Here is a 25115-nt window from a genome sequence, read left to right on the forward strand (position 1 = left end):
CTAAAATAGAACACGTTGTCTGTTAATAGTGCCTTGCATGCGAATCAAATCATGGGGACCAGAGGTGGGTTGCCACATTGAAGCAGACACATAACACTGGTGCTTTTCTTCCATATGAAGAACCTCTACAACACAATATTTAGGAGATGAATCTAATGTGAGGCGTTGCACCGTGTGCATGGCCTTTTCTTTGTCTTGCAAAAGAGGACAATCTTTCTTGTTATGTTGTCTAAAACACAAATTGTGTTTCTTTGCACGCTTAAAATCAGCAGTGCTGAGAGACCCACGTGGAGTATCTCGTGATTGCTTAGGCTTCTTAGCCTCTTGTGGGCATGGAGAGGTAGATTGTCTCTTATTCCTCTTGAAACGTGTGGGAGATCTACCTCGCCATTGGCTCTTAGCCACATTGCTCTTAGCAAAATTATTCTTAGAGTAGGGAACATTTCCTTTCTTCTCTTGGTCATCATCATATCTTTGGGTATGACTGATGGCTTCTTTCAAAGTTTTTGGATGTTGGGTCTTGACATGAAGACGATAGTCTTTGTCAAGACCCCTATTAAAACCCCATATCTTTTGGAATTCATCTAGACCTTCTAGTTTTAATATGATTTCTTGATACTTCAAAAGGTACTTTGTGAGAGAGAGGCTAGACATGCGGCATGCTTCCCATGCTAACCAATTCTTGTCTTCTTCATTGGAGTCCAAAAACTCTTTGGAGAAAGAAGCTTGAAACGTAGCCCAAGACGGAGGACGAGCATCTATTGTAAATGTCATCCACCACTTATAGGCCTTGCCTTTAAGAGAGAGACTCGTTTCCACAGCCGTCTTTATATCCAGTGTGTGTCTCAATCTATGAATATCACTCTATTTGTGTAGGAACGTATTGACCGCATCTTTGTTGCGATCACGCTCTTCCCTGTGAAACTCGGGAATGGTGATATTCTTAAGTAATTCATTGCTACCTTCTGCATCTTTTGAAGCACTTGTCTCGTGGACTTGAGTTGTGCGAGTTTAGTTCCCTTGAACCGTGCCACTTGTGGCTCCTTGAGCCGTCTGTGAATTCATAAATTTCACAAGTAACTCCGTAAGATTGGTAACGTTTGCATTGAGTGCAGAGAGGTTGCGTTCAAGTACGCTTTGGCGATTTTCCAAAGTCTTGAAAGCAGCCATATCTACAAGGCCATGATCTCTTAGATCATCATTGTCATGCATATTAGTGTCAGCAGCACCCGTGGTGCCCTGATTTTGATCTACGTGCTCAAAATCAAAAGTGTGTGTAGGTGGGATATCTTCACTGGCCATGGTAAACACACACTAATGTAAAGAGAAAAAAAAAAAGTCAACTTGTATCTTGTGAAATTGAAGTCTTTGTGTTTTGTATGCTTTGCGATTTACGTTGCATGCGAACCTCGCCTTGCGGGAATTGTGGCGCTTCACGTGTCGTTCGTCGTAAGAACACCTTTATTGATTCTTCACAAAAAACTCGTCGTTTTTGTGAAGGCTTTTGTTCACTTTGAAGCTACCTCCTTGAAGAAAAAAGAATTTTTGGAGGAAAACTTGCCTTCCTTCAAGAAGTGAAAAGAAAGGGTGAAACTACTCCCTTGAAGTTTGAAGCTTTCCCTTTCCTTCTAGTTTTCTTTTCAACACAAGTATGCTATCTTTCCTTGTTATACACAACAAGGGTCAATAGCTTGATGGTAAAGTGTTGGCCTCTTACCCTCATGGAGTGGGTTCAACCTTCCTTCATGCAAGGGTTAAGCGGGCCTTCCTACGCGCGCAGCCAACGGAAGCCTTCGAAGCCTCGGTGCTGTCGAGTTGCCGGTCGAGTTTGCCTTGGTCGCCCGCCTTGGTCGTGCGCTGTGGAGGGCGTAGGTGGGGCGGCCGCGGACGGCTGTCACTGTCTGTGTATGCGCGCTGCGCACATGAAACTGTGCCTGAATTCTTTTCGCTCCACAACGGAGACGTCGTTGTCTGCGAAACGTGGGAGAGAAGCAGCGCGTCGCATGTTGCATGCACATGCAACCCGCTTTTTCCCTTCCCCAAAAATAGCTCGGATATCAGTAGAGGGCGGTGGTAATGCGTGTGTTAGTCTCCACCCAACCATGCTATCTTATAGCCTCCCCCTAGCGTACACACTGTCCGGTCGTGCTGGTGGCCTTGTCCGTAGGACCTCCATCCAACCGTGCTATCTTATAGCCTCCCCTTAGCGTACACTGTGTCCGGCCGTGCCGGTGGCCTTGCTCGTAGGACCCATGTCCTTACAGAATAGGACAGAAGCGAAGCAAGAATGGAACTTTTAAAAAGAACAAGAAGGCAAAGAAGAGCAGATTTTGACCTGTTTTCTACAGTTTTACTGAGGATTTATCCTTCTCTGAGAGTTCGGAATCCGAAGATCACATGTTCTATGCAAAGAAGAAACACTTTTACAGAGCTAATCAATATGATTTTCTCGAGGACAAGGGCAAAAAGACCAAGGAATTTAAGGAAGGTGGACAACCAGTAAAGTTGAATCCTTTTCAGGGTTCCGAGATGCTCCCAAGGCTTTAGCCTTTATTCAACAGTTTGACATAGCATTCGCTGGAGGGCGCTATTGAGAGCACTCTAAGATCAAGAGGGCAACATCATTCTTAAAAGGAAATGCACGGACGTGGTGGTCCACTCTTCTTTTACGGAAAGAAGCCCCTACCAAGCAGTAAAAGTTCAAAGGGCTCTTTATTTCTTCTTGGCTGACTTGGGAGTACGAATGAGATGTGATGACTGCTTGGAATCATCTCCGGATGACCAAGGTTGACGCTTTGGATGCTTATTGTGAGAGGTTTTGGGATGCTTTTCTACTGGCCTCTTCTTTCAGGAAGGTCACTTTTAAGTAGCAAATCGAGCGGTTTTGCTGTGGACTTCCCAAAGAGATTCGAAATTACTGCCTTGAGCAGAAGTCCGAGTCCATACAACAATTGATGGGACATGCTAGGTGGGGATTTACTATGCATTCGGGTAAATTGACTTACCCCGCTGATCAAGTTTCGATCCCAAGGACTGGACATAACTCAACAAACGACAATAGGAGAAAGAGGAAGTTCCAGAAAAAGAAGGATGTACGGCACTGATTCACCGACGAATAGAGAACAAATTATCTCAAAGAGGGGAAGTGTTTTTACTACGGAGAACAAGGACAGATCTTTGCAAGGTGTCCCAAAAAGGCACAACGAGGACAGTCAGAAGATAGGCCAGAGAGCTGCAGAGCAGCGGAAGAACGTGGCAGAAAAGAAAAGATGAAAGCATGATTGGTACCGGATTGTATGGGGACTGACCCAAATCAGATAGAGGAAAGCACAAAACTTGCCGCGCATGGGGCAAAGTAAGAGATCAGAAAGCCCTCATCTTCTTTGATGAAGGAGCCAAGGCCAACTTCATTTCACTTGAATTGGCGGCTCGACTTGGAATTATGCCCAACAAGATGGGGCCACAGGCAGAGGTAGTTCCAGCGGCACCTAGATGGGATGTTGCCATTACATCTGTCATTAGCAAACTTCGTTTGCATTGTCAGGGATATTTAGGGCACGAAGACTTTTACATCATGTCTTTGGAAGGGTGTGACGTCCTCCTAGGAATCCCTTGGTACCACAATAACAATGCCGTGGTTGACTATCGGGCCAAGAAAGCGACCTTGACGAATGAGAAGGGCAGGAAAATTATGGTTGATGTAAAATTGAAGGGCGAGTCCGTCCCGGTTGTATCGGAGCCATTTCGGAATCAATGAAATTGAGTCTTTTTGTTTATTCGATCTACTTGAAAGAATTGAGTGATGAACAAAGAACCAATATGTCTGAATTGGATAAAGAACGACAAGAATTTCTGCACACACAGGTTGATTGCTTCTTTGAAGGCCTACCACTCGAGTTACCTCCACCTCGTCCTGAGGACCATATGATTGACTTGATTCCTGGAAGTACACCACGAAGTGGCCACCTTATCGAGTTAGCGGAGCCCAGAATGAAGAAATAATGAACCAAGTAAAAGAACTTCTAGAAAAGGGTCTCATCCTACCTAGCACGTCACCTTATTGTTCTCCGGTTTTGCTAGTACTAAAGAAAGATGGACCTTGGAGAATGTGCATTGATTATAGAGCTCTCAATAAGATCAGTTGTTGAGAGCTTTAAAGTACTACGCACTACTGCAGCCATATGGCTTAGCTCCCACTCCCTTCGATGCGAGACAGGGCTACGCACTACTGCAGCCATTCGGCTTAGCTCCCACTCCCTTCGATGCGAGACAGGGCATTGGGGTAGTGTAGAAGAGTCAAATCGATTGTGCACATTATGCTCATTGCAAGTTTGAGAGTCTGAGTACCACACACTACTAGAGTGCTCAGCTTTTGGTCACATGCGAACTTACTTCCCTCACATTTTTAGCCATGACTTAGACCTACACACTCTCCTCTCCCAACCACAGTGTGGGCTCTCCATTGCGACTCTCATCACCACAAATTTGGAGCATTGAGAATCACTCATCAGCCACACACATACTACATCACATGTAATTTTGGTCCCATAGGTCATATTTAACCTCCGAGGACGATAATAAAATCTCTCTTTCTCTCTTCCACATCTGTCTACTCTCACAGATTGAACTATGAAGCTACTTCAGTGAATTTTGGCGTACATACTACTACTACATCTACACTCAGAGCGTCTCATCACACTTGCAAGCTGCCTCCATACCGGTATGATGGAATTGCCTAAACCTCCGCTTGACAACTTTTTGTGATGTCTATCTGTGCTGGCCTGTCAACTCTTTACATTAGTGCAAGACACCCCCCTTTGCAGATGCACACAGGGATCAGCCTGAACTTTTGAAGTGTGAAATCCAAGCATTACAACCTACTCTCATTGACCGAGCATTGGAGTTACGAAGATCGAGACGTCCACGACTGAGGAGAGGAGCTTCACAGCATCGACGGAGACTACAGCAGAGGCTAGTAGCACTTCTAGTTTCAGACATAGCTCAGGTACCCCTTCAAAATTCCAGCCCAATACTAAGCGATTTTGATACCCTCTCATCCAGCGTACGTACTTTTAGAAGGGCAGTGTACGCCTTTGATTTAATCTGAGCTGATGTCGCTTTTGAGGCACGCATGCTAAGTGGCAGACTTGCCTCTTTCATTAAGAAAACTACCAGGAACTGTTCACACTGGCCTTTTATCAGCCTGTAGTGTTATATGCGGTTGCCAGCTATCTCAGCTACGTTGGTGGCAACATCCTTGTGCCGGCACCATATTCGCAGATCCCATGGATGGCAACTACGACACTCCACCCCAGAATCTGTGTCTTCTGTACGTAGACGAGATACTGGAAGACATCCTCCTGGAAATCGACCCAGCTGCAGCAAAAGTTCTTCTACTTTCACCTCCCATAGTAGTAGAACAAGAACCTCCACTTCCCGCAGCAGCAGAGCCACTTCAACTCCCAGGAGCCAAGGAAGAAGCCCCTCTATTTCCTGTCTAGTTGCTTCCGCTTCCAAACACCAATTGTTACCCATAGTGGTCTCAGGTCTGGTCCCAGTGTATACGTCTTTTACATAATAAACGCCGACTAAGATAGCGTACTTTGGGAGCATCGTGAAGGTCTTTCCAAAGTCTTGCTCATCCTTGCTGTACTTGCTTGAAGTTGCGTGTAAGCCATCATTAGCTGTGAGTGTAAGATAGGCTTAATTGATTGCTTATTTGTTTTACTCTTGTGACTCTTGACCACATATTTTGTGTAGGACTTTGTTTCAATTTTCTTAATGGGATGACATATCGTCTTTTGGCAGGGCTTACTTGACACACAAAAGCCGCCTGATGTTATATCTGGCAACATGACCTCAGGTACGCTGCGAATTGTCCCAAGAATAAAGGCTATGCAAAGATTTCCGTGAGAAGTTAACTGGTGTTATCTTTTGCAGCAATGTGTGTGTACTCGGGTCTTTTCATGAGGTTTGCATGGATGGTGCAGCCTCGCAATTATCTGCTCTTGACTTGCCATGCAGCTAATGAGACGGTGCAATTGTATCAGCTATCTAGATGGGCCAGAGCAAATGGGTAAATCAAGACACTCCTAAGAGTCTGTTTGGAAGTGCTCAATAGTAGGTTGCCTAGGCTGTCTCTTCTTAAAACGCCTTCTCTAATCAGCTGCGATTTGTTTGCAGCTACCTTGGAGATAAGACGCCTACCACAAATGAGATGCCTGCAAAAGAGACGCCGCCTGCTGCACAACCAGCAAAGGCGTCTCAAAGCAAAGAGTAAAGCTGAAGGCCTCAAATCAAAGAGTAAGGCTCTACAGCATACGAAAAATAATGTTCCTCTATAATGGTGCCACATTCTTTGTTGCTGATGATGACGAAAACTGGGCTGCCACAACCAAAGGAGGCCGGAGTGCAAAATAATTCGATCTCGGAATTGCAGTCTTTGGAATGTAAACAGTTCATTTTAGGATGGTAAATAAGGTTTGCTAGAAGAGTATGGTGGTGATTGAAAGTTCGGAATTATTCTGCTTCCATCCTTGGTTATCTCATAGTTTCTGTCTTGTGTATTCATAACAATGTATTTTCATGGCATTCGGTGCGCAATTGTGCTGCTGTTCCTTTCATTCTTTATCTTGCAGCTCTACACATCTAAATGACAAGCTTTAGATGCGATGGGGCTATCTTGCTTTGGACCGTTTCATTGATTTGGCTCATATGTAATGTCGTGTACTAAACTACAGCTTTCTCTTCTTAGCTATTTTGTTAACCTTGGAGGAGAGGTTTATGCGAAGACCCAATGTCATTTAAGATTGTTATGCGGAAAGCCTTTTATGTCTGTAGACGGTTAGCTCAGTTTGCGACACATCATTGGCCTGCATGAACGACGGTGACGGTAGAGCTGTGCAGGGCGACATGTCAGCCACCGGAAAACAAAGATTGCCTCCTATCCCCTCTGCTACTGTGTGCTCAACAAGTCAGCACGAGGAATAAAAAATTTGCCCCCTCCCCTGGACTCTTGACTGCCGGGAAAGGACTTCTAGTGTCCTTTCCGCTGTAAAATCTTCTCCCATAGCTCACTGGCTTCCGCCAATCGTCCTGTGGTCGCAGTTATTACGGGGAAAGAACACTCGAGGTCCTTCTCCCTACACTTTAATGATTGTTTTCTCATGTACACCAGTTTGATGAGGTGTCTGTATTTTGTATAATGTAGAGAATCTTGTCTCTCCCTTCTTAGTGGTGAACAATGTTCTTGCTTCACTTGTAAATGAACCAAGGATTTTGACATAAGCATCCTCGCATATTTGTCATTGAAAGCGCAAAAGAATTAAAAGTAGCATTTTGATTGCCTAAAATGTGAAGCTTAGAATCACTCATTTCTAAAGAAGGTAAGACACATGTGGTCATGGGTCCAGTAAAATCTAGCATTGCTGCATCCAGTGATTAAAGGGGTGTGGAGTATCTGGGTTGGCACGATGAGTTTTTTTTTGGTTGAAGCCACTTGGATCGAAGTGAGACATTGGATGAATTGCGTCGTAGTTGTTGGTCCACTTGTCCATGCTTTCATAGGTAAAGGGTAAGCTGAAGCCAAAGCAAACCCGCAAGCATATCTAACTCGCCGTGTGCACATTTGCATGTGAGAAAACACACAGCCACACCCACCCACCCACCCACCCACCCACATGTGCGCGTGTGTGCATGCTCACACCCACACATTTTTTTGGTAAATAGCTAATGAAATACCGGTGGGAAACCTCAAAATGAGGAAAACCCACAATATATGCCATACACACAAAATGCCCAAGTTCATAGTGAACAAAGGCCTAGTCAAAACACATATGAGAAAAGGGCATACAACGATGGGTCAATTTCCCACAATATATGCCATACACACGAAATGCCCAAGTTCATAGTGAACAAAGGCATAGCCAAAACACATATATGAGAAAAGGGCGTACAACGATGGGTCAATTTCTTATAGAAGCAAACAATCATAAAAAGATTGACGCGAAGATCGTCTGAAAAAAGAAAAGGTATGGAATGTTGACTCACCCAAAATAGACCGATTTCTTGACTACCAAATTGTTCACATGGCCTAGCACGAGAGCCAATCAACAAAGCTATATTGTTCGAGAGCGAGAGCGAGAATGCCAAACATCCAAAAATGTTTCCCAAAAGACGGAACAAACGACCTTGAAGAAATCTTGCTCTATGATCTAGCAAATTGTGAGAGGTAGTATAATTCCATAATCGATGAGGAACCATTCAAATAGAAGCACCACAAAGTTAACAAAGAGAGGCTGCTACATGACATCTTGCCAGAAAAGACCCAACTAGAAGAATAAGCAAGCAATGCCATAGAAAAAGTTGACATTTTAAAGGCACCTCATTGTTCTATATCATCTTGAGTTGTTTTTTCCACCAAGACAAAGGCTTATGCGTTTTCCAATTGCTATTTGCATAATCATGAACCCATGGTCCAGGTAGGACGAAAGTGCAAATTGAATGGACCGAAAGTTGAGGCAAAGACAAAGGACCACATGCAAGGGTGGCCCAATATAGCATCCAATTTGTCAATCTTTCGGACTCATCTAGAGGAGGAATAGGCTCAAAAGGTGCCAACAAATTTTGAATCTTTTGTCGTAAAGGACAATAATGATAGCCCAGGCCAAATTTAGAACAAGCATTTACAAGAGGTAACACTTGACTTGTTTCATCCAATACATCTTTAATGAAGTGGACATCTTTTTTTCCAAGAAAATAATTGGTATGACACTTTGAATGTTTTGTTGATTCCCTTGAAGCTCCAAGAATTCGAGTTAATACTATTTATAATTATTTTTGTAAAAAAAATTATTGGTTACATCCAGAATGGTTTTACATTAAAAAATTTCTCTTTATAAAATGAAAGCTTGGAATCTAGAAGACCATGATTGAATTGGGTAAATGAGCTCTTTTTTCCAATATGTGAAGACTGAGTGAAAATATTTGTACATTATCATTAGGATAGAATAGATTACTTGTTTATTGGTAAGTCAATAGACAACATGATAGTTTCTATATATTGAGCAAAATCCACATGCACGTGAATGTATGCACGTGTGCGTGTGTATATAAAATAATCTTATTGTAAATGCACTAATTGCATTCCATAACTTGTTGAATGACAAGAAAAAAGGGCCCAACAAAGATGATTACACACATGAGAATTGATACTAGCCAAGCTATGGTTGATTACTTTTATAAGAAGCTGGCTTTGGCTAGAGCTACACCATGTAAATTAAGAGCTAGGCCATTTTTTTCTCACAAAGCCAAATCACAAACCACCACATAATATTATTAGATGAGAGATGTCCATGGGGATGTGAAATCATAACACGTGGTAGGACGATTGAGTACGTGTCTTCCCACTCCAAACATGAGTTTTTCTAACATTCTTGTGCTGGTTGATGGTGACACATATCTATTCTTGCCTTCATAAAAACCTAGATGACATGAATCGATGCAATGAATTTTTTATGATATGTTTATAATCTAATAACAGGCTGTTTTCTCATTTTTGTAATCCAATATCTTATGTTTTTGTCAAGTGATGATAATGATTCAATGCTTTATCTTTAATCATGATCCATTTCCTTTGTTGGTTTGTTAGATTAGCATATCTAGCTCGTTCTTAGTTAATTTTTCACATCGAAGTCTATTAACCATGCATATTACTCAAAAATTCTAGTCTTGTTTAGTTCAGTTAGAGGGGGTTTTAAATCTACACACACACACACACACACACACACACACACACACACACACACACACACACACACAGTACATGAGGCTTTGTTTTAAAGTATTGTTATTAAACTAGATGAGAAGCCATGCTGCAAAATAACTTCCTCTTGAAAAAACCCTAATCCTTATTTGGTTTGTAGATACCTTTATTCTATGAAATTCGTTGGCTTTGGCTTAATTCTTATTTCAGAATTAGTGTTGGTCCACACTGAGATGGTCCATGTTGATGCGTGCTCTAGCTTTTACCAATAATGACATGACCTTATCTTTTACCATTTCCAACCTGACCTTCTCATAAGGCATAGTTTTCTTTTGGGTATTATACTTGAACAAATCTGTTTGTGAACTTGTTATGCTATAGTCCTAAGTGGATGTCTCTTGAGCTTCAAGTATTGTCTTTGATGAAACTACTTTGCAATTGTTGTATTGTTTGTCTGCCTTTGATAATTGGCCTGTAAAATTTGGTCTAAAAATGTGACTGCTTTTGAAGCTCTCCCGTGATGAGGTGAGAACCATACCTCAATTGAACACAAGCTTGGTTCTAGAAACCATTCCTTTCTTGGACTCTCAAGGACTTAACCCCTTTTGGGATTGGTTCTTTTTCTACTATGGTGGGAATGCTCCCAAGCTTGGCACGGTGGTTGGTTTTCATGGTTGTTGGGATGTGCAGTAACTGCCTATTCCCCATGGGTACATGTGTCCTCCTACTACTATGTGTTTGGCTTTGGTCATCCTTTCTAGAGCTCTCCTCTCTTGGCAATTTGCATTGGATAAGATCATCCTTGGTTGTGACTCAAGCTCTCGTGATGGCTATGGCTATTGCCTCTCACCTGATCAATATCTAACCGTGAAAAATAAATCTATTTCTCTCTTTTCTCCTTATGAACATAACCCATATGGGGGAAATATGTATCCATGTAAACATGGTTCTAGTTGGATGTCTTCTCAATTGAGCGTGCTAGTGAATCTTTGGGATTGAAGTGTACCTGCACCTATTTGATCTCATGACCTAGCTGGAAGGTGGCCCAATGCTACCCAGCATGCTATGGCTTACCTCATTGATATGGAAAGATACATTCTCCTTATTGCTTGCCTGATTTTTTTCTTCTATTGGGTATCATCACCTCTATGTGGCACCATGTGTGCTACCCATATTGTACCTGTGTGTTCACATGGGTGGAGGATAATTTTGGGAGCCATAAGACATGCTGGACTTGGGATGATGAGGTGGAGGATGACTATGTCGGTTGTCCTCAACCCCTTTATAAGGTGAGGGTTTTTACCCTCACTTAGCCTTCATTTGTTTCATCCTTTTCCCTGGTTGCCAATCATAAGGATCCACTGTATAAGCATGTTAATATACCACATGCGTTTAATAGGAGGGGTTTATTATTGTTGAAAATGTTAGAATTTTATAGAGATACATTAGCAAGTGGGGGTTTCTTAATCCATTTTAGGAAAAACCCATTTATTCATTAAAAAAAGAGGGATCAATCTATTCATGCCAAAATTTTAACAGATGGGTTTTAAGTACCTTGCAAACACACATTATATAGTGGGGTTATTAATAGTGGACCCTCATGGTTGCCAGCCTACACTTGCACCTGCACTTCCACATAACAAAGAGAGAGCAAAGATTGTAGCCTTTCTGCTTCACCTGCACTTGTGGGAAGCTTGTTGTGCTTTGCTAATTTATTACAACATGGGGATTGTTGAAGAAGCTACTTCCTCCGAAGTTGATGGGTTCTTTAAAATTTGCAATCTAATTTGTAGTTGTTTTGAAAACCATTTTTTTGCCCTTAATCTTGATATACTTTGAATTGCTTGGATAGACTTGATCTGGCTTTTATTCTGGATGTTTGAAGAACCTAAAACTTTGAGGGTTAGGGACTTGACTGGTTTTTCTTGTCTAGATTGAACTTCTTTGCATAAATGAATTCAAGGCTCTTTGACCGAGACCTTTGGTTATGGCCATGGAGGATAAAATTTGTTGTTATTATGTTGCACCTTGAGGTTTTTTTTTATCACTTTGGTTTGGTGATCTTTCAAAGCTATTGATTGTAAATGTGTACCTAATGCCATATCCTTGGGGCTTTGATCGGCTTTTGGGTTTCGTAAAGACTCGAGCATTTCCTACTGTACCTATTGGCTTTGACATGGATCTAAAGTTTTGATCATGGGATTGCTCAATCTTTTTGACTTGGCCTCTTTACTTTGCAGATGGCCTTTTGAATTTTATTAACCTTTTGTTCTGGGTTTGGTTATTTACCAACTTTTTGATACTTTTTTGGTCCTGAGGTTGGAAATACTTGGGGATGCCCATGTTGTTCTCTAAACCTCTTGGTTTTTCACTTTTGGTATGGGGCTTAATGATTGAGGATATCTTGGCTCATAATATGGTTTCCCATTCTAAGTTGCATTTAAACGCTCTTATAATGTTTTTTGTATGTATAAAATGCAATTAAACGTTGTATTTTTGTATAACACGTGTTTATCCGTATGAATTATAGTACGATCAAAATATATTTCAATCGAACTATATTTTGATCGAACTACTGTTTTATATGTAAAAGAAGTGCATGCTATTTTAGATATATAAATAAGCACCGTGCTAACAGTTTGAATGAATTGTCAGATTCCTTTGCTTGTTGACTAGTCATAGCACTTGAGAGAGGCTTTGGAGAGCTGCTTGAGGTGATCATTTACCTTTTAATAATATTTTTTATTATTTACAATTAACTTTTTATCTTTTGCTAACCCTAATGTTGTAGAGCATAGTCTCACACCTTGGGGTCAGTCTGCAGGTCATATACCGTGTCCTTGACTATGTAGACCAAAGCATTGCACTGCAGGGACAATTTACCTTAGGTGACTTTTCGTGGTTGTGTAGACCTCTGCATCACACTAAAGGAGTATTAGAAAACTAGACACCCTTTTCCTGACTGTGCAGACTGTTGCGTTGCACTGCAGGAAGAGTACAAAAAGAGTTAGATTCCACATCTCTAGCTATGCAGACCATTGTGTCGCATTGTAGAGAGACGTGTCACAATGGAGTTGGTATTGGATCCTTCGGTTGATGATTCGTTATCAATCGATCTCTCCCTTCCTTTTTGACCCTTCTCTTTCTTGACTTGTTGCTCTAACTCTAGAACTCTTTGCACCAAATCGTTAAACTTTTGAGTTGGTGCTAACACTTCGTGTTCTCTTTAACTTCTTGCTTCTAAACCCACTCAAAAACCATGCATGCATTTTTCTACCGGTGGTTCATTCAATTACTTGGTAAATTCCTTGATTTTCTCCACATAACCCTGGCATTGCTAACATCCTTGTGAACCTTTGCTTTGCCCTTCTGATCTCAATTTTGAGACCGATGTGAATGGGAACACCTCTTAGCTCTCTCTGAACGGCGTCCTCTTGAATGTATTGAATGTTGAGAATCTTGATGCTCCTCACTCCCTCTTCTCCTTGGATTGGCATCAGTTTCCTCATTCTGAGAGTGCAGTTCTCCATTAGAGCCTTGCTCTGATTCCTCAGCTACTGTGTTGATGTGGTCCTTGTCTTTAGCAAACATTGCAGTCACTCTCGTTCCTCGTGCAAAGTAATGTGGTGGCATTGTGAACAACTGATTGACTTTGAGCTCTAAAGTGGGAGACTGGTTCATATCAAGAGCTTTAGCTCACCACTATGATCGTCAAAATGGAATGAGCTTGTCACTTGACAGCTATTCTAGGTTTAGAACTTCACAGTCAAATGTCAAAATTTAGATTAGAGAGGATGAACAAAGTTAGACTTCAGATTACCATATGGGAAAGTCATACAAACAATTGAACTGAACTGAAAGAATAGATTTAGATGTTAGAAACTAAGACAACTCGAATCTAGATATTCGGATGCATGAGTTTACAAGTGCAAGCAATATTCGTACGTTGGTAACTCCGCTATGTCGAAGCCGCTTCCAATGGCAGGTTCCCATTGTCTACACATAGAATTTACTATTTCATGCAAAGACGGAGCACACTGACGTGACATATCACTTCATTCGTGAGGTTCTTCAAGACAAGCACGTAGAGCTTGTCAAGATTCACATATATACCCTATGATCTAGTAACCAAAGGTCTACCCTTTGAAAACTTTGCACATTTTTGAGTACTTAGGGTAGAGATTTAGACTCTGCATACCTTGTACATATGTCCATAGCTTGCTTAAAGGCACATTGAGAGATTGTTGGGGTTAAAGGGCCATTGTGGCCTATCAACCTTATCTGGTTGCCTACTAACCCTTTACTAACTCACTTATTCTTATCACATAGTAGATGAATAAGGAGCTACGACAAGATTTGCTGCCGCAATGAAGCTCTGTTCACAACTTGCGTGCCCTCTTCTTTCTCTCACTTTGCGTGCATATGCATACGCTCGCCTTCAGTGTGCAACCCATTCCGAAACAAAGAAGAGTAGAGCCTCTAACAATTTTTTCAAAACCATGTGTATGTGTGTGGGTAGGTGGTTTGCTTAGTGTGTAGGAGCCACCCCTAGGCAAAGAACAAGGGCCCTCCCTGACTACAGGTCGTTTGGTTATTCCAATGAGAGTATGTGTGTGTGTGTGTGTGTATGATATCTACTAGGTTCGAGGCTTGAGCAAGCTTTTCTATTGTCTAACTACTTACGTGTGTGTGTGTGTGTGTGTGTGTGTGTGTGAGAGAGAGAGAGAGAGAGAGAGAGAGAGAGAGAGAGAGAGAGAGAGAGAGAGAGAGAGAGAGAGAGAGAGAGAGAGAGAGAGAGAGAGAGAGATCGAGATCTACTGGGTTCGAGGCTTGAAGAAGCTTTTCTTTCTCTAACTACTTACGTGACCCACTGCACCTCCCATAGGCATCTACAATCACGTTGTGGTTTAATGCTTCCACCATGCACTAGAGGCCAAAATCAAAATCAACCATGAACTAAATTATTAAGCTTTTCTGGTCAATCTTATTATGGGGGGTTCCCACCCACAAGGGTACACAAAGTTTCCCTATCCCCACATTCCCCTTTGATCTTGTGAAATTATTACTCATTGGACATCACAAGATCCACTATCAATCTAGAGCCCTGGCACCAATCGAGCGTCGTGGATCTCATCACATCTCTCTTTCTCTCTCTCTTGCTCAATTTTCATGATTGATGAGTATCCTGTAAGCGGTGGCAAATCTACTGGCAAATCCACAGAAGAATTTATTGTGTTGCTTCATTAGATGCGAAGGAAGACCTTTCTCTAGATGGACATGGGTGAGAGAATTCACGAGGAGATTGTTAGTCATAGGTTGTTAGAGAAAGGTGTTGTGCTTAACTGTGCTATGGTCGATATCTGTTTTGGGTTCCCGGGGGGGGGGGGGGGGGGGGGGGTTGAGCGATGGGAGAAGGGGGTAGGCAAGGTGTTGGGAGCAGTTGAGGGCAATGGGCAACAAGGCTCACATACTAGCGACTCTTTCACTTATCAACCGGAATCGTTCCAAATTCGTGCCCTATGACAAGCGCGTACACCTAACAAAATGAGAATCCAGTGCTGGCCACCAAGAATCAAACTCTCACGAGCCACAAAAGCATGCTTTAGAGTGCTAGCCTAAGCCACTTGGGCATTTCCCCACGTTGCTGCTCCAAGCACATTGACAAACAAATAAAAGAAAATTGCACACATGCCCCCTCTCTCTGTTGCATGTGCAAACACTTACGTGGTGCATGTGTCAAACCCCCCCCCCCCCCCCCCCCCCCCCCCCCCCCCCTTCCTTGTGCACCATGTGGCTGGCACATCGCCCACTTTCTCTTATTGCTCTTCACCTCCTCGCACACCAATCTTGCCTTTTCCTTTTGAATCCCAAGGCATCCCAAGATATTCTAAATAATTCGATTTTTCCTAAATCGTGGACCATACTACTACTACTTGGTAAGAAATGGTCCAGACCTACTCCAATGAACATACTCAACATTTTATAACGATCGTATGTACTGAATGTAGGCCTAATTTAATTCAAGAGAGAATTACCACAAAACCCCTCTAATTTGTAAAAATTCCCAACATATCCTTGTATCTATTCTGGTTGGATTGTTCAAGATTTTCTAATCTTTATTCCTTTACGAGAATCTAGATCCTTTTTTGAGTGCTTAGCACATAATTTGTCACAAATTACCTTACCTCGCAAAAACAGCAATTGTGTCTAAAAATAGTGAAGCAATTCATCTCCAAAGCCTAGATAACCAACTCTATTCTAGTTTTAGCATCTTGTATTGATACACAATCAATCTTCTTGTAAAAAGCTAGATTTGCTTTTGTCCTTGGAGAAATTTAATCTCACAACCGGGGATATTTTGGGAATTTTGGAAGGCAATTTATGAGAAAACATTTGGGAATTTTTGAAATTTGAGGGGTATTTTGGGAATTTCCACATATTAGAGGGGTATTTTGTAATTTTCCTCAGCGGCGAGCTTCAAGATTTTCCCGAGCAACTTTTCACAACGGGCCAACGGGCCAACAATATCAATCAACCATCTTCTCTTTCTAGCTCTCTCCCATATGTCTCAAGTGCAGGCCATCGTGAAGCTTCAGCTTTTTTTCCCCAGCAATGCGGGACAGGCCCGGACGTTCGGTGAGCGCGGTGATGGCCGAGGGAGAGAGGTTGCTGCAAAGGGAGCCAGGATAGAGCTAGTCTCATTATTGAGCGGAGTAAAGGTTATAGGATTTCGTCCTGCTGATGGTTGCGCAAATACAGGCTAACGATTGTCAAAATGACCACCTTGTATAGCCCCTACGCATGCCAAATTGGTGCAGCTAGTACCTTGGTGGAGGAATCACCTAAGTGTTCTGACACATACTTCTCCTTTAGGGATCATGCACCCCAATTCATGACAGAAAATCCTGGCTTGCAGACGGAGTTCCCCACAGAATTGCTCCATGCAAGGGAACCGATAACACCATTGCCCTCCATGGAATGGTTTTTAAGCATTCTGTATGATTGCGGGGAAGCAAAAGATTTAGCCTGCGCGCGACATACGCATACCCATCTCTGTATGAATGGGCTTGAAACTCTTGCAAATCATGTCATTTTGATGTTTGCAGAGTGTGGAGGATTGCAAGACGCTCAGCAGGTCTTTGATAAATTCTTTCTTTCTAATGAATATTGCTGGAGCTCCCTCATAAAAGGGCATGCCCATTATGGTGACTTAGAAGATGCACTCGATTTGCTGCAAGAGATGGAAGAGAGAGGGGTAGAGTCCAACAAAGGCATGCTTGTGGCCCTAGTCCAAGCTTGTACAAGATTGCAATGTGTAGAAACAGGGCTTTATGTGCATGTAGAGGTAGCCAAAGAGGGCCTTGAAAGAGATGTTTTTGTGGGTAGTGTGCTCGTGGACATGTATGGGAAGTGTGGCCAGATTTCAGAAGCTCAAGACGTGTTCAATGAGCTTTCTTCTCGGGATGCAGTCGCATGGACAGCCTTGATTGGGGGCTATGGTGAACACGGCCTAGGTGAAGAAGCACTCAAGTGCTTGGAAGAGATGAGATTGGAGGGCATGAGTCCTGATGCCTTTACATTCGTCTGTGTTTTGAAAGCATGTGGCAGTGTTCAAGTAGCTCATGGTTTGCATTCGGACATCATAAAAGCTGGATATGAGGGAAGCCAATTTGTAGGCAGCAGCTTGGTCTACAGTTATGCGAAATGCGGCTTACTTGCAGATGCGAAGGATGTGCTGAGAGCACTTCCGATGGAAGGTTCTGTCGCCTGGAATGCACTTATTGCAGGCTATGTCGAGCACGAGCTTGTCGAGGAAGCACTAGGAAGTTATGAGCAACTGTTCGAGGAAAGTATTAGTCCAAGCCCTAGCACATTTGTTTGCTGCTTGAAAGCTTGCAGTATCATAAGGTTCCTAGAGAAGGGGCAAGAGCTACATTCAGAGGTGCTAAAGAGGGGTTATGAGATGGTGTCATTTGTTGGGAACTCTTTAGTTTACATGTATGGTAAGTGTGGTGCACCAACAGAAGCTCAAGAAGTTTTCAACAGGCTAGACACTCAAAACGATGTCTCGTGGAATGCGTTATTGACATGTCTTGTGGAACTTGAATTTAGTATGGAGGCACTCAAACTTGCAGAAATTATGATTTCCAAACGAGTGCATGGAGGTGTAGTAACCGTCCTTTGCAGCTTGAAAGCCTGTGGAAGCATGGGGGGCCTAGAGAAGGGATACTCGCTTCACTCGAAAATTGTACGTTGTGGTTATGATTTACAACCTATGGTTGGTAATGCCTTGGTTGATATGTTCTCGAAATGTGCGGCGCTTGCTGAAGCGCAGGAGGTGTTCAACACATTACCGTTTCGAAATGTTGTTTCATGGAACTCGCTTATTGCAGGGTATGCGAGACAGGGACACGGTGTACAAGCATACGGATGTCTTGGCAGCATGCATTTGGAAGGTGCTTTCCCAGATGAAGTGTCTTGGAACTCGGTGATTCTAGGCTTTGCTGAGCAAGGAGAGCATGACAAGGCACAGGAACCGTATGCACGGATGCAAGAGCAAGGTTTCTTACCCAACTACATAACTTATGTGAACGCACTCACATTATGTGGCAATAACATTGCACTCGAATCTGGGAAGAGACTACACACTCAACTCTCTGGTTTTTGTGGATTTCCAGCGGATGTGGGACTGATCCTTATGAATGCCCTCATAGAAATGTATAGTGGTTGTGGGAGCTTGGCTGACATTCAAACACTATTTGATGCTACGAGCTTAAGGAATTCTGTGACATGGAATGCATTGATCACAGGGTATGCTCGCCATGGAGAAATAGATGCTGTGCTGCATAATGTCAAGCGAATGCTGGAGGCAGGGATGAAACCTTGTGAAGTAACGTTTGTTAGCGTTCTTACTGCATGCAGTCACCTTGGCCTCGGGGATCGAGCAATACGATATTTTAAGCTTATGCATAGAGGGTATGGTCTTACTGCATCTGTTTTTCACCACAACTGCTTGGTTGATCTTCTTGTTCGTTCTGGACGGATAGAAGAAGCTGCTATTATGTTGGAGAAATTGCCTGTCATGCCTGACCCAGCGATCTGGAATACCATGTCGGTCGCATTCCACAAGTGGGATAGTTTGGAAATATCTGAATGAGTAAAAGAGAACATTCAAAATCAATTGTCGCCATTTTTGGAAGCACGAGGTTTATGGTGGAAGTCTGCGTTCTGGTGGAATCACTTCTTGACACTTTTGGAAGCACTAGGTCTATGGTGTACAAGCTTATGGGAAAGGTAGCCATCCCCAGTCTGACAAAGTAAAGAAATTCTCCGGACAAGCTAACCTTTGTACTTGTACACATTTACCTTACAGTTGAATGATGCTGCTGGAGGGTGTTGCAGATGTGAACTTTTGTGTGCAATTTCCGAGCAGCTATAGAGGAGTTTTGCTTTTGTGGTACTGCAGCAATGCGATGCAAAAGCAATGGTCCCATCTAAATGATTGCGAAAGACGGTGCCAAGGCTCGATTAATAGGCAGAAATCTGTAATCTGTATCACCAAAATGCAGTTGGTTTACACTTCTTGTTGACACTCTTGAGCTTGATTGTTAATGGTTGAGTATGATGAATGATTCATAATTGCCCAAAATGCAAGTAAACGGGTTGCCTGGCTGGCCTTGAGACTTCTTCTTCCAAGGTTGCCTAGCAAAACACCAGTTAAACTTTTCGTACTAAGAAACTTATTGAAAAATATAAAAAAAGTAAATGGCGCACAATTTACGTGAGTGCCATACAAAAATATGGTGGAGAGTCGGCACAATGTCTCTCCAAAATTTGTAAAAAACAAAAGCAGTGCCTTGCCCCATGGTCTATTTCCTACTACATAGTCATGGTATTCAAGAATAAGATGACAAACCTGTTTCTCTCTGGTAATTTGGCGTTGGCACAATAGTTTAGTCACTTTGTTATCAGTGTGCATTGTGCTACAACTCAATACGACAAAGAGGTGTACGCTCCAAAGGTTAAATCACAACAAAGATACAAAACTAATATATCCAATAGTTACATATGTGTCTTTTTTTAATCGATGGCCTCATTATGACACGTGGAGCTTTGTGGAGCCACATTTAAAAAAAAAAAAAGATTTAGGCTAACCACGTAAAGATACATCTGATGCACTATTTGTGGGACTAATAAGTGATTCTCGATGCTCAAGGATCATGGTGATGAGAATTGCAATGGAGAGCCAACACTATGGCTTGGAGAGGAAAGTATGTAGGTCTAGGTCATGGTTGAAAATGTGAGGTAAGCAAGTTTGGAGGTGAGCAAAAGCTAAGCTCTCTAGTAGTGTGTGGTACTCAAGACCTCGAACTTGAAATGAATATAATGTGCATAGTCGATGGGACTCCTGTCTCAAATCGAAGGGAGTGCGAACTAAATCAAATGGCAGCAACAATGTGTAGCACCGTACTCACCCTTACATCTCAAGCATATAAGGGTGAGTACGGTTTCCTCTTTCGGCGAAGAACACGGTTTTGTAATTGGTGGCAATATGGGTGGTGTAATGTATAAAGTGCGACCCACCGCATTCCTCCCAAGCCGTAATACATTCGCGTCGTAATTTAACTTGGGAGTGTATTGAGGTATCATGTAGCAAGTGTGATGCATCCCATCTACCAAACCACTCCTTTATGTCTTGCATCCAACCCATATTTATGATCTTTCTTTTATGCATCTTTTGGACTTTTTTGCTTGCTTCCCATGCAATTGTAGAAAGTCGATGGGAGGGATTTACACATTTTTTTCGTTTGAATTGATTTAACTTACACAATAAAACATAGACCAATAACTTTCTTGAGAAACACCCAAGTATGCAACAAAAATGGACCCAAATTCCAAGTTTGTTATCTCTCTCTTGATTCCCATGACTATGTATTTAGGGTGGACTAAGCACTTGACTATGGACATAGCACCACTTCAGTTTTTTATAATATATAGAACGACAATGTGTGAACTCTCCACAGTTTTTTACGGCACCTTGGGAGCCTATGCACCATATATTTCTCAATGTATCTTGCAAATTTCTTGAAGTGTGAAGAGTAACCATTTACAATGATTTTGTTCATTCTCGCAAAAGTGACATTATTTACAATTCAAACATGTTTAAGCAAACACCTTCATATCAGGCTAGAGCCCTTCTCTATATTGTACATTGCATTCACACTTTTGAAATCATACATATTTGTTTTTCATCAATAAGAAGCTTTGAAGTATATGGAATGGAAACAATGATAAGATGAAAATAACAAGAGACTCTTGACAAGGTGGCTTACACGATGTCTCTCCTCTAGAACAAAAGTAGCATAATGACAAGCTCTTTACTAACAATAAGAGGTAGGTGTAGCGAGGAAGAGGTGTCGTGGTCTCTAGAGTGGGTGCTCCTCAGTGTTGGAGTAAAGGCGCTCTGCCTTTTGCCCGACCCGCACGTTCAGTGTCCAGCCGCCCACTGTGTATACACACTTCCTTATTCTTTCTATAGAGAAGAATAAGGAGCACCTCACTCACTTGAGTTACTTCATGAGGTTGCTCCACCCACACTGTCTTGTGCTCCTCTCCTTCCCCACACGCACCGCACCGCATATGCACGTACGCATCCGTACACACGCGCACTCACAAGTGGTATCAGAGCTACGGCGACGAACGGCACTCGCGACGGCTTCTCGACGAGACGAAAGCGACGGAGCTGGGCTATGGCGGCTTGAGCTCAGTGGCGGTGGGGATACGGCTCGAGACGACGTCAGATCTCAACTTAGACTTGTATATTCAGCTTGTATAGAGCTTATGCAGCAAGCCATTGCTGAATTTTGCAGAGAAAGAGCAAGAACAAGAAGTGTTGCAGCTCGTTTTTTGCTGTTTTTGGCTCCTGAAAGAGTGTTTTTTTAATATCTCCATAACATGGAGTCGGATGAATATGATCCAGAAGTCTAGGTTGGGATTTTGGCACATTTCGGACGCGATGGTGATGTATATTCTGATCAGAATTACAGCAGGTGTAACAGCAACAAGTTTATGTTGCGTTTTTGGACCGAAAACATATGTTTTTAGCATATCTCTCACACCTGGACTTGGATATACGTAATTCAGGAGTCTACCTTGGGTTTTAGCACGTTCCAGCTATGCTTGTTATATCATCAAAATTCTGAGCGTTGAATTTTTTACAGTAGCCTGTCAACAATCTCGACATATCGAGGTTTTGCAATTTGATTCCTACATTGTAGAGAGTGATCTGGTTTGCATCTTTGGCTATGTATGGAACATTGTGATGCTATTTGAGAGATAATTCATCTTGTTTTTGCGCATATAAGTGATGCTTGGGATGTGACTTTCAGATCTTTACACATCCGGATGCGGTTTTATGCGCATTGTTGGACTGTGTGGGGCATTCCAGAGAGCTTTTTTAGTACGCTTTTGTGCAGTTTCATGCTATGTACGCATTTTGTGGATACCGCTTGAGCAAGGGGTAGCTTGCAGGTAGCAGATTAACATTTTTGGATAGGTACACGTCCATAGAGCCACTCGGTCAGGAGTGAGCTATTTTACGAGGCTTTTGGTAGTGCTATGTATGCTATTTTGTGGATCTGTTTACTGAGACACGAGTGTCCGTCATTATGAGATTTGGTGAGATTTTTTGAGTTTTTGCTCAGTTTTCACAGAAAACTCTACCGGATTTTTCCCAAATTCTTGCCATGGTTTATGCGTATTTGCAGTTTGTTCTCTCTGATGGTACAATGGTCGATATATTCCCACTTTGACAATGATTAAGTGTTTACTCTCACTTTGACAAATTTTGACAGGTTTTGTCAGCTTGGATACAGTTTAGTGTTCTTGTACCCACTCTCGCAGGAATGAGGATAGCGTATGCTTGTGTGGCTACAGACAGGCAATCACAGGTTTCACAGATTTTTGCAGATATTTGCAAGCAGTTTCTCTTGTGGGATGTGTATTGAGCTAGTTTCCTCTCTACTTGCGTATATGGTTATGCGCTTTATACTTGGTTGGTTTCCTAGTTTATGCTTGCAGAGTTTGCAGATTGTGGAGTTGGTTTTATGTATATGTGAGCGTCAGTTTTGATGTGATTGATCATGATTTTGAGCATTGTGTAGTGGCCGAGTTACCTCCCACTTTGTTGCCAGTTTTGCATGGTTTATGGTTGAGATTGTACTTGAGATTTTGCTCAGTTTACAGGGGAGATTCTGTTAAATTTTTTCCAGATTTCTTGCTATACTTTGGTTCTTAGCCATTCACTTATGGTTGCAGATATGTGTGATAGTGTAGAGTCCACTACGGTGACTTTTGAGAGACGGCGATCTCGTTCTTGCCAATACTTGCGTTGTTGGCATTGTGGTCACACAAAACACATTAGACGTCGTTGTTTCAGACGTATGAGACAATAGCGGAGATGTATAGGAGATGCAGATACAGCTTTGGCACATGTTAGAGAGGCCAGTGGCAATCTTTGTCAGTGACGGCGGTGATGTCATGCTTGCCTTCAGTGTACCTCTTGCAGATTTGTCTATGGAAGGCACACTTTCTCCACAATGGTTACTAGATAGCAATGTTGCTTTCCATGTCACACCAGATCGTAACTGGTTCAATACTTTTTCTAGTGGGAGACTTGGCTGTATGCACTTGGCTGATGGTTCGGCATTTGACATAGAGGGTGCAGGAGACGTTTTTTTGTCTTTGCAAAGTGGTGGGTTATACACGCTACGGTATGTGCGCTACGTTCCTCAGCTGAGACAGAGCTTGATCTCAGTGAGACAGTCAGGCAGACTTTGGTTTTCAGAAACTGCTTAGTGAGCAGTCCTTCCAGATACATTGCGGCTCATTAGTGATTGCCAGAGAAGCCCGCAGCGGCCTGGTATATCCTATGCATGTGTCTGAGGTTCGAGACGACGTAGTCTTGGTTTTGTTGCTGACATGCTTTGAGCGAGAGACGAGACATGTCTCTTTTGCGGGTGAGCTTCACCATGCTCACGAGACAGATCATTTAGTTATGTAGGACGTGCCAGTAGACTCTGTAGAGACAGAGGTAGAGGTAGAGCAGGTATGCTCCCTAGAGACACAAACAGAGATGACAGATATGGAGTTTTTCAATATGCTCATGTTAGAGGCTGATGAGTTGATAGCAGGACGCACAGTTTTGCCTATGGTTGAGAGGGAAGTAGCTTCCCCAATGCCGGAGTTGAAACATCCATACGCGATGAGTATTCCTGGGGATACAGTGATTGCAAATAGCATAAGGGAGGCGAGTACAGTTTGGTTTGCACAGATTTCGTCAGTGTTCAGGCATCTCATGTTCGACTTGTTAGTGTCGAGGCCCGATCTAGCAGCTACAGTGGGAGCATTTGCAGCAGGGGTAGTCAGTCGTACGGTGACTGACAGTAGCATGATGCTTCGTGGAGCTTTGCAAACCATACAAAGCAGTTTACGGGATTTACATGCAGGCTCTAGCGGATACGCACACTCGCCTATCACTAGAGCTGATACGACTGCGTGTAGATCAATAGAGTGAGCCAGTGGGCATAGGTTGAGAGAGTCTCTCACCTAGTTTCTTGTACATACTAGTAGTTTAGCTAGTAGGCCCCACTTATCGGCACATCGCCTTTAAGTGGGATATTTTTGGGGTAAAGGCGCTCCGTCTTTTGCCTGCCCCGGACGTTCAATGTCCGGCCGCCCACTGTGTATACACACTTCCTTATTCTTTCTATAGATAAGAATAAGGAGCACCTCACTCACTTGAGTTACGTCCTGAGGTTGCTCCACCCACACTGTCTTGTGCTCCTCTCCTTTCCCGCACACACCGCACCGCGCACACACGTACGCATTCGTGCACACATTCACTCACACTCAGTGCAATATGCATGAAAACTCACTCCAATAGAAGAAACATCACACAGGAACATGACTCAACACAGAAGAGGAATATGACTCAAGATACGATACGACCCAAAACACAACTGCAGACTCAACTCAATGGAACTCGAGAAGCTCAAAGAACCATACAACTTTGGTTGGCAGCACACACAGCTCCAAGCTCATCAGGACTCAAGGTAGAACGGGGGTGTCGAGGCTCCAATGTGCAGGGAGAGCGTTAGTGGCGTGCAGAACTCTAGACCCAGGACTCAAGACTAGCCGCTAAACCATACAAACTGGATGAGGATACGTCCCCACGACTGGAACCATCCACTCATATGTATCTCCTAAAGAGCCACCAATAGGTGACAGATATCTCAATCCACTTAAGCCTATCTCCTAACTTAGGTGGTGGTGATTTGGCCACGGTGTCCAC

General features: G+C 42.8%; 2 protein-coding genes across 2 annotated transcripts in view; both read left to right on the forward strand.

Moving 5' to 3' along the window:
• LOC147424102 (mitochondrial pyruvate carrier 1) overlaps positions 1 to 6623 on the forward strand; it is a 49013-nt gene extending 42390 nt beyond the window's left edge. Inside the window, exons 2-4 of the mRNA XM_086501666.1 lie at positions 5809 to 5863; positions 5941 to 6076; positions 6184 to 6623. Of these exons, the coding sequence (XP_086357792.1) occupies positions 5809 to 5863; positions 5941 to 6076; positions 6184 to 6280 (288 nt within the window). The 3' untranslated portion in view covers positions 6281 to 6623. The remainder of the gene's footprint in view (positions 1 to 5808; positions 5864 to 5940; positions 6077 to 6183) is intronic.
• A 9657-nt stretch (positions 6624 to 16280) lies between these two features.
• On the forward strand, positions 16281 to 19696 carry LOC147424103 (pentatricopeptide repeat-containing protein At3g03580-like). Its single transcript, XM_086501649.1, has one exon. It carries the CDS (start codon positions 16539 to 16541, stop codon positions 18918 to 18920), a length of 2382 nt encoding a protein of 793 aa, XP_086357775.1. The 5' UTR covers positions 16281 to 16538; the 3' UTR covers positions 18921 to 19696.
• The last annotated feature ends 5419 nt before the right edge of the window (positions 19697 to 25115 follow it).

This window comes from Adiantum capillus-veneris, chromosome 26 (genome assembly GCF_014529385.1).
Source record: "Adiantum capillus-veneris isolate H3 chromosome 26, ASM1452938v2, whole genome shotgun sequence".
In the NCBI taxonomy this organism is placed as follows: Eukaryota; Viridiplantae; Streptophyta; class Polypodiopsida; order Polypodiales; family Pteridaceae; genus Adiantum; species Adiantum capillus-veneris.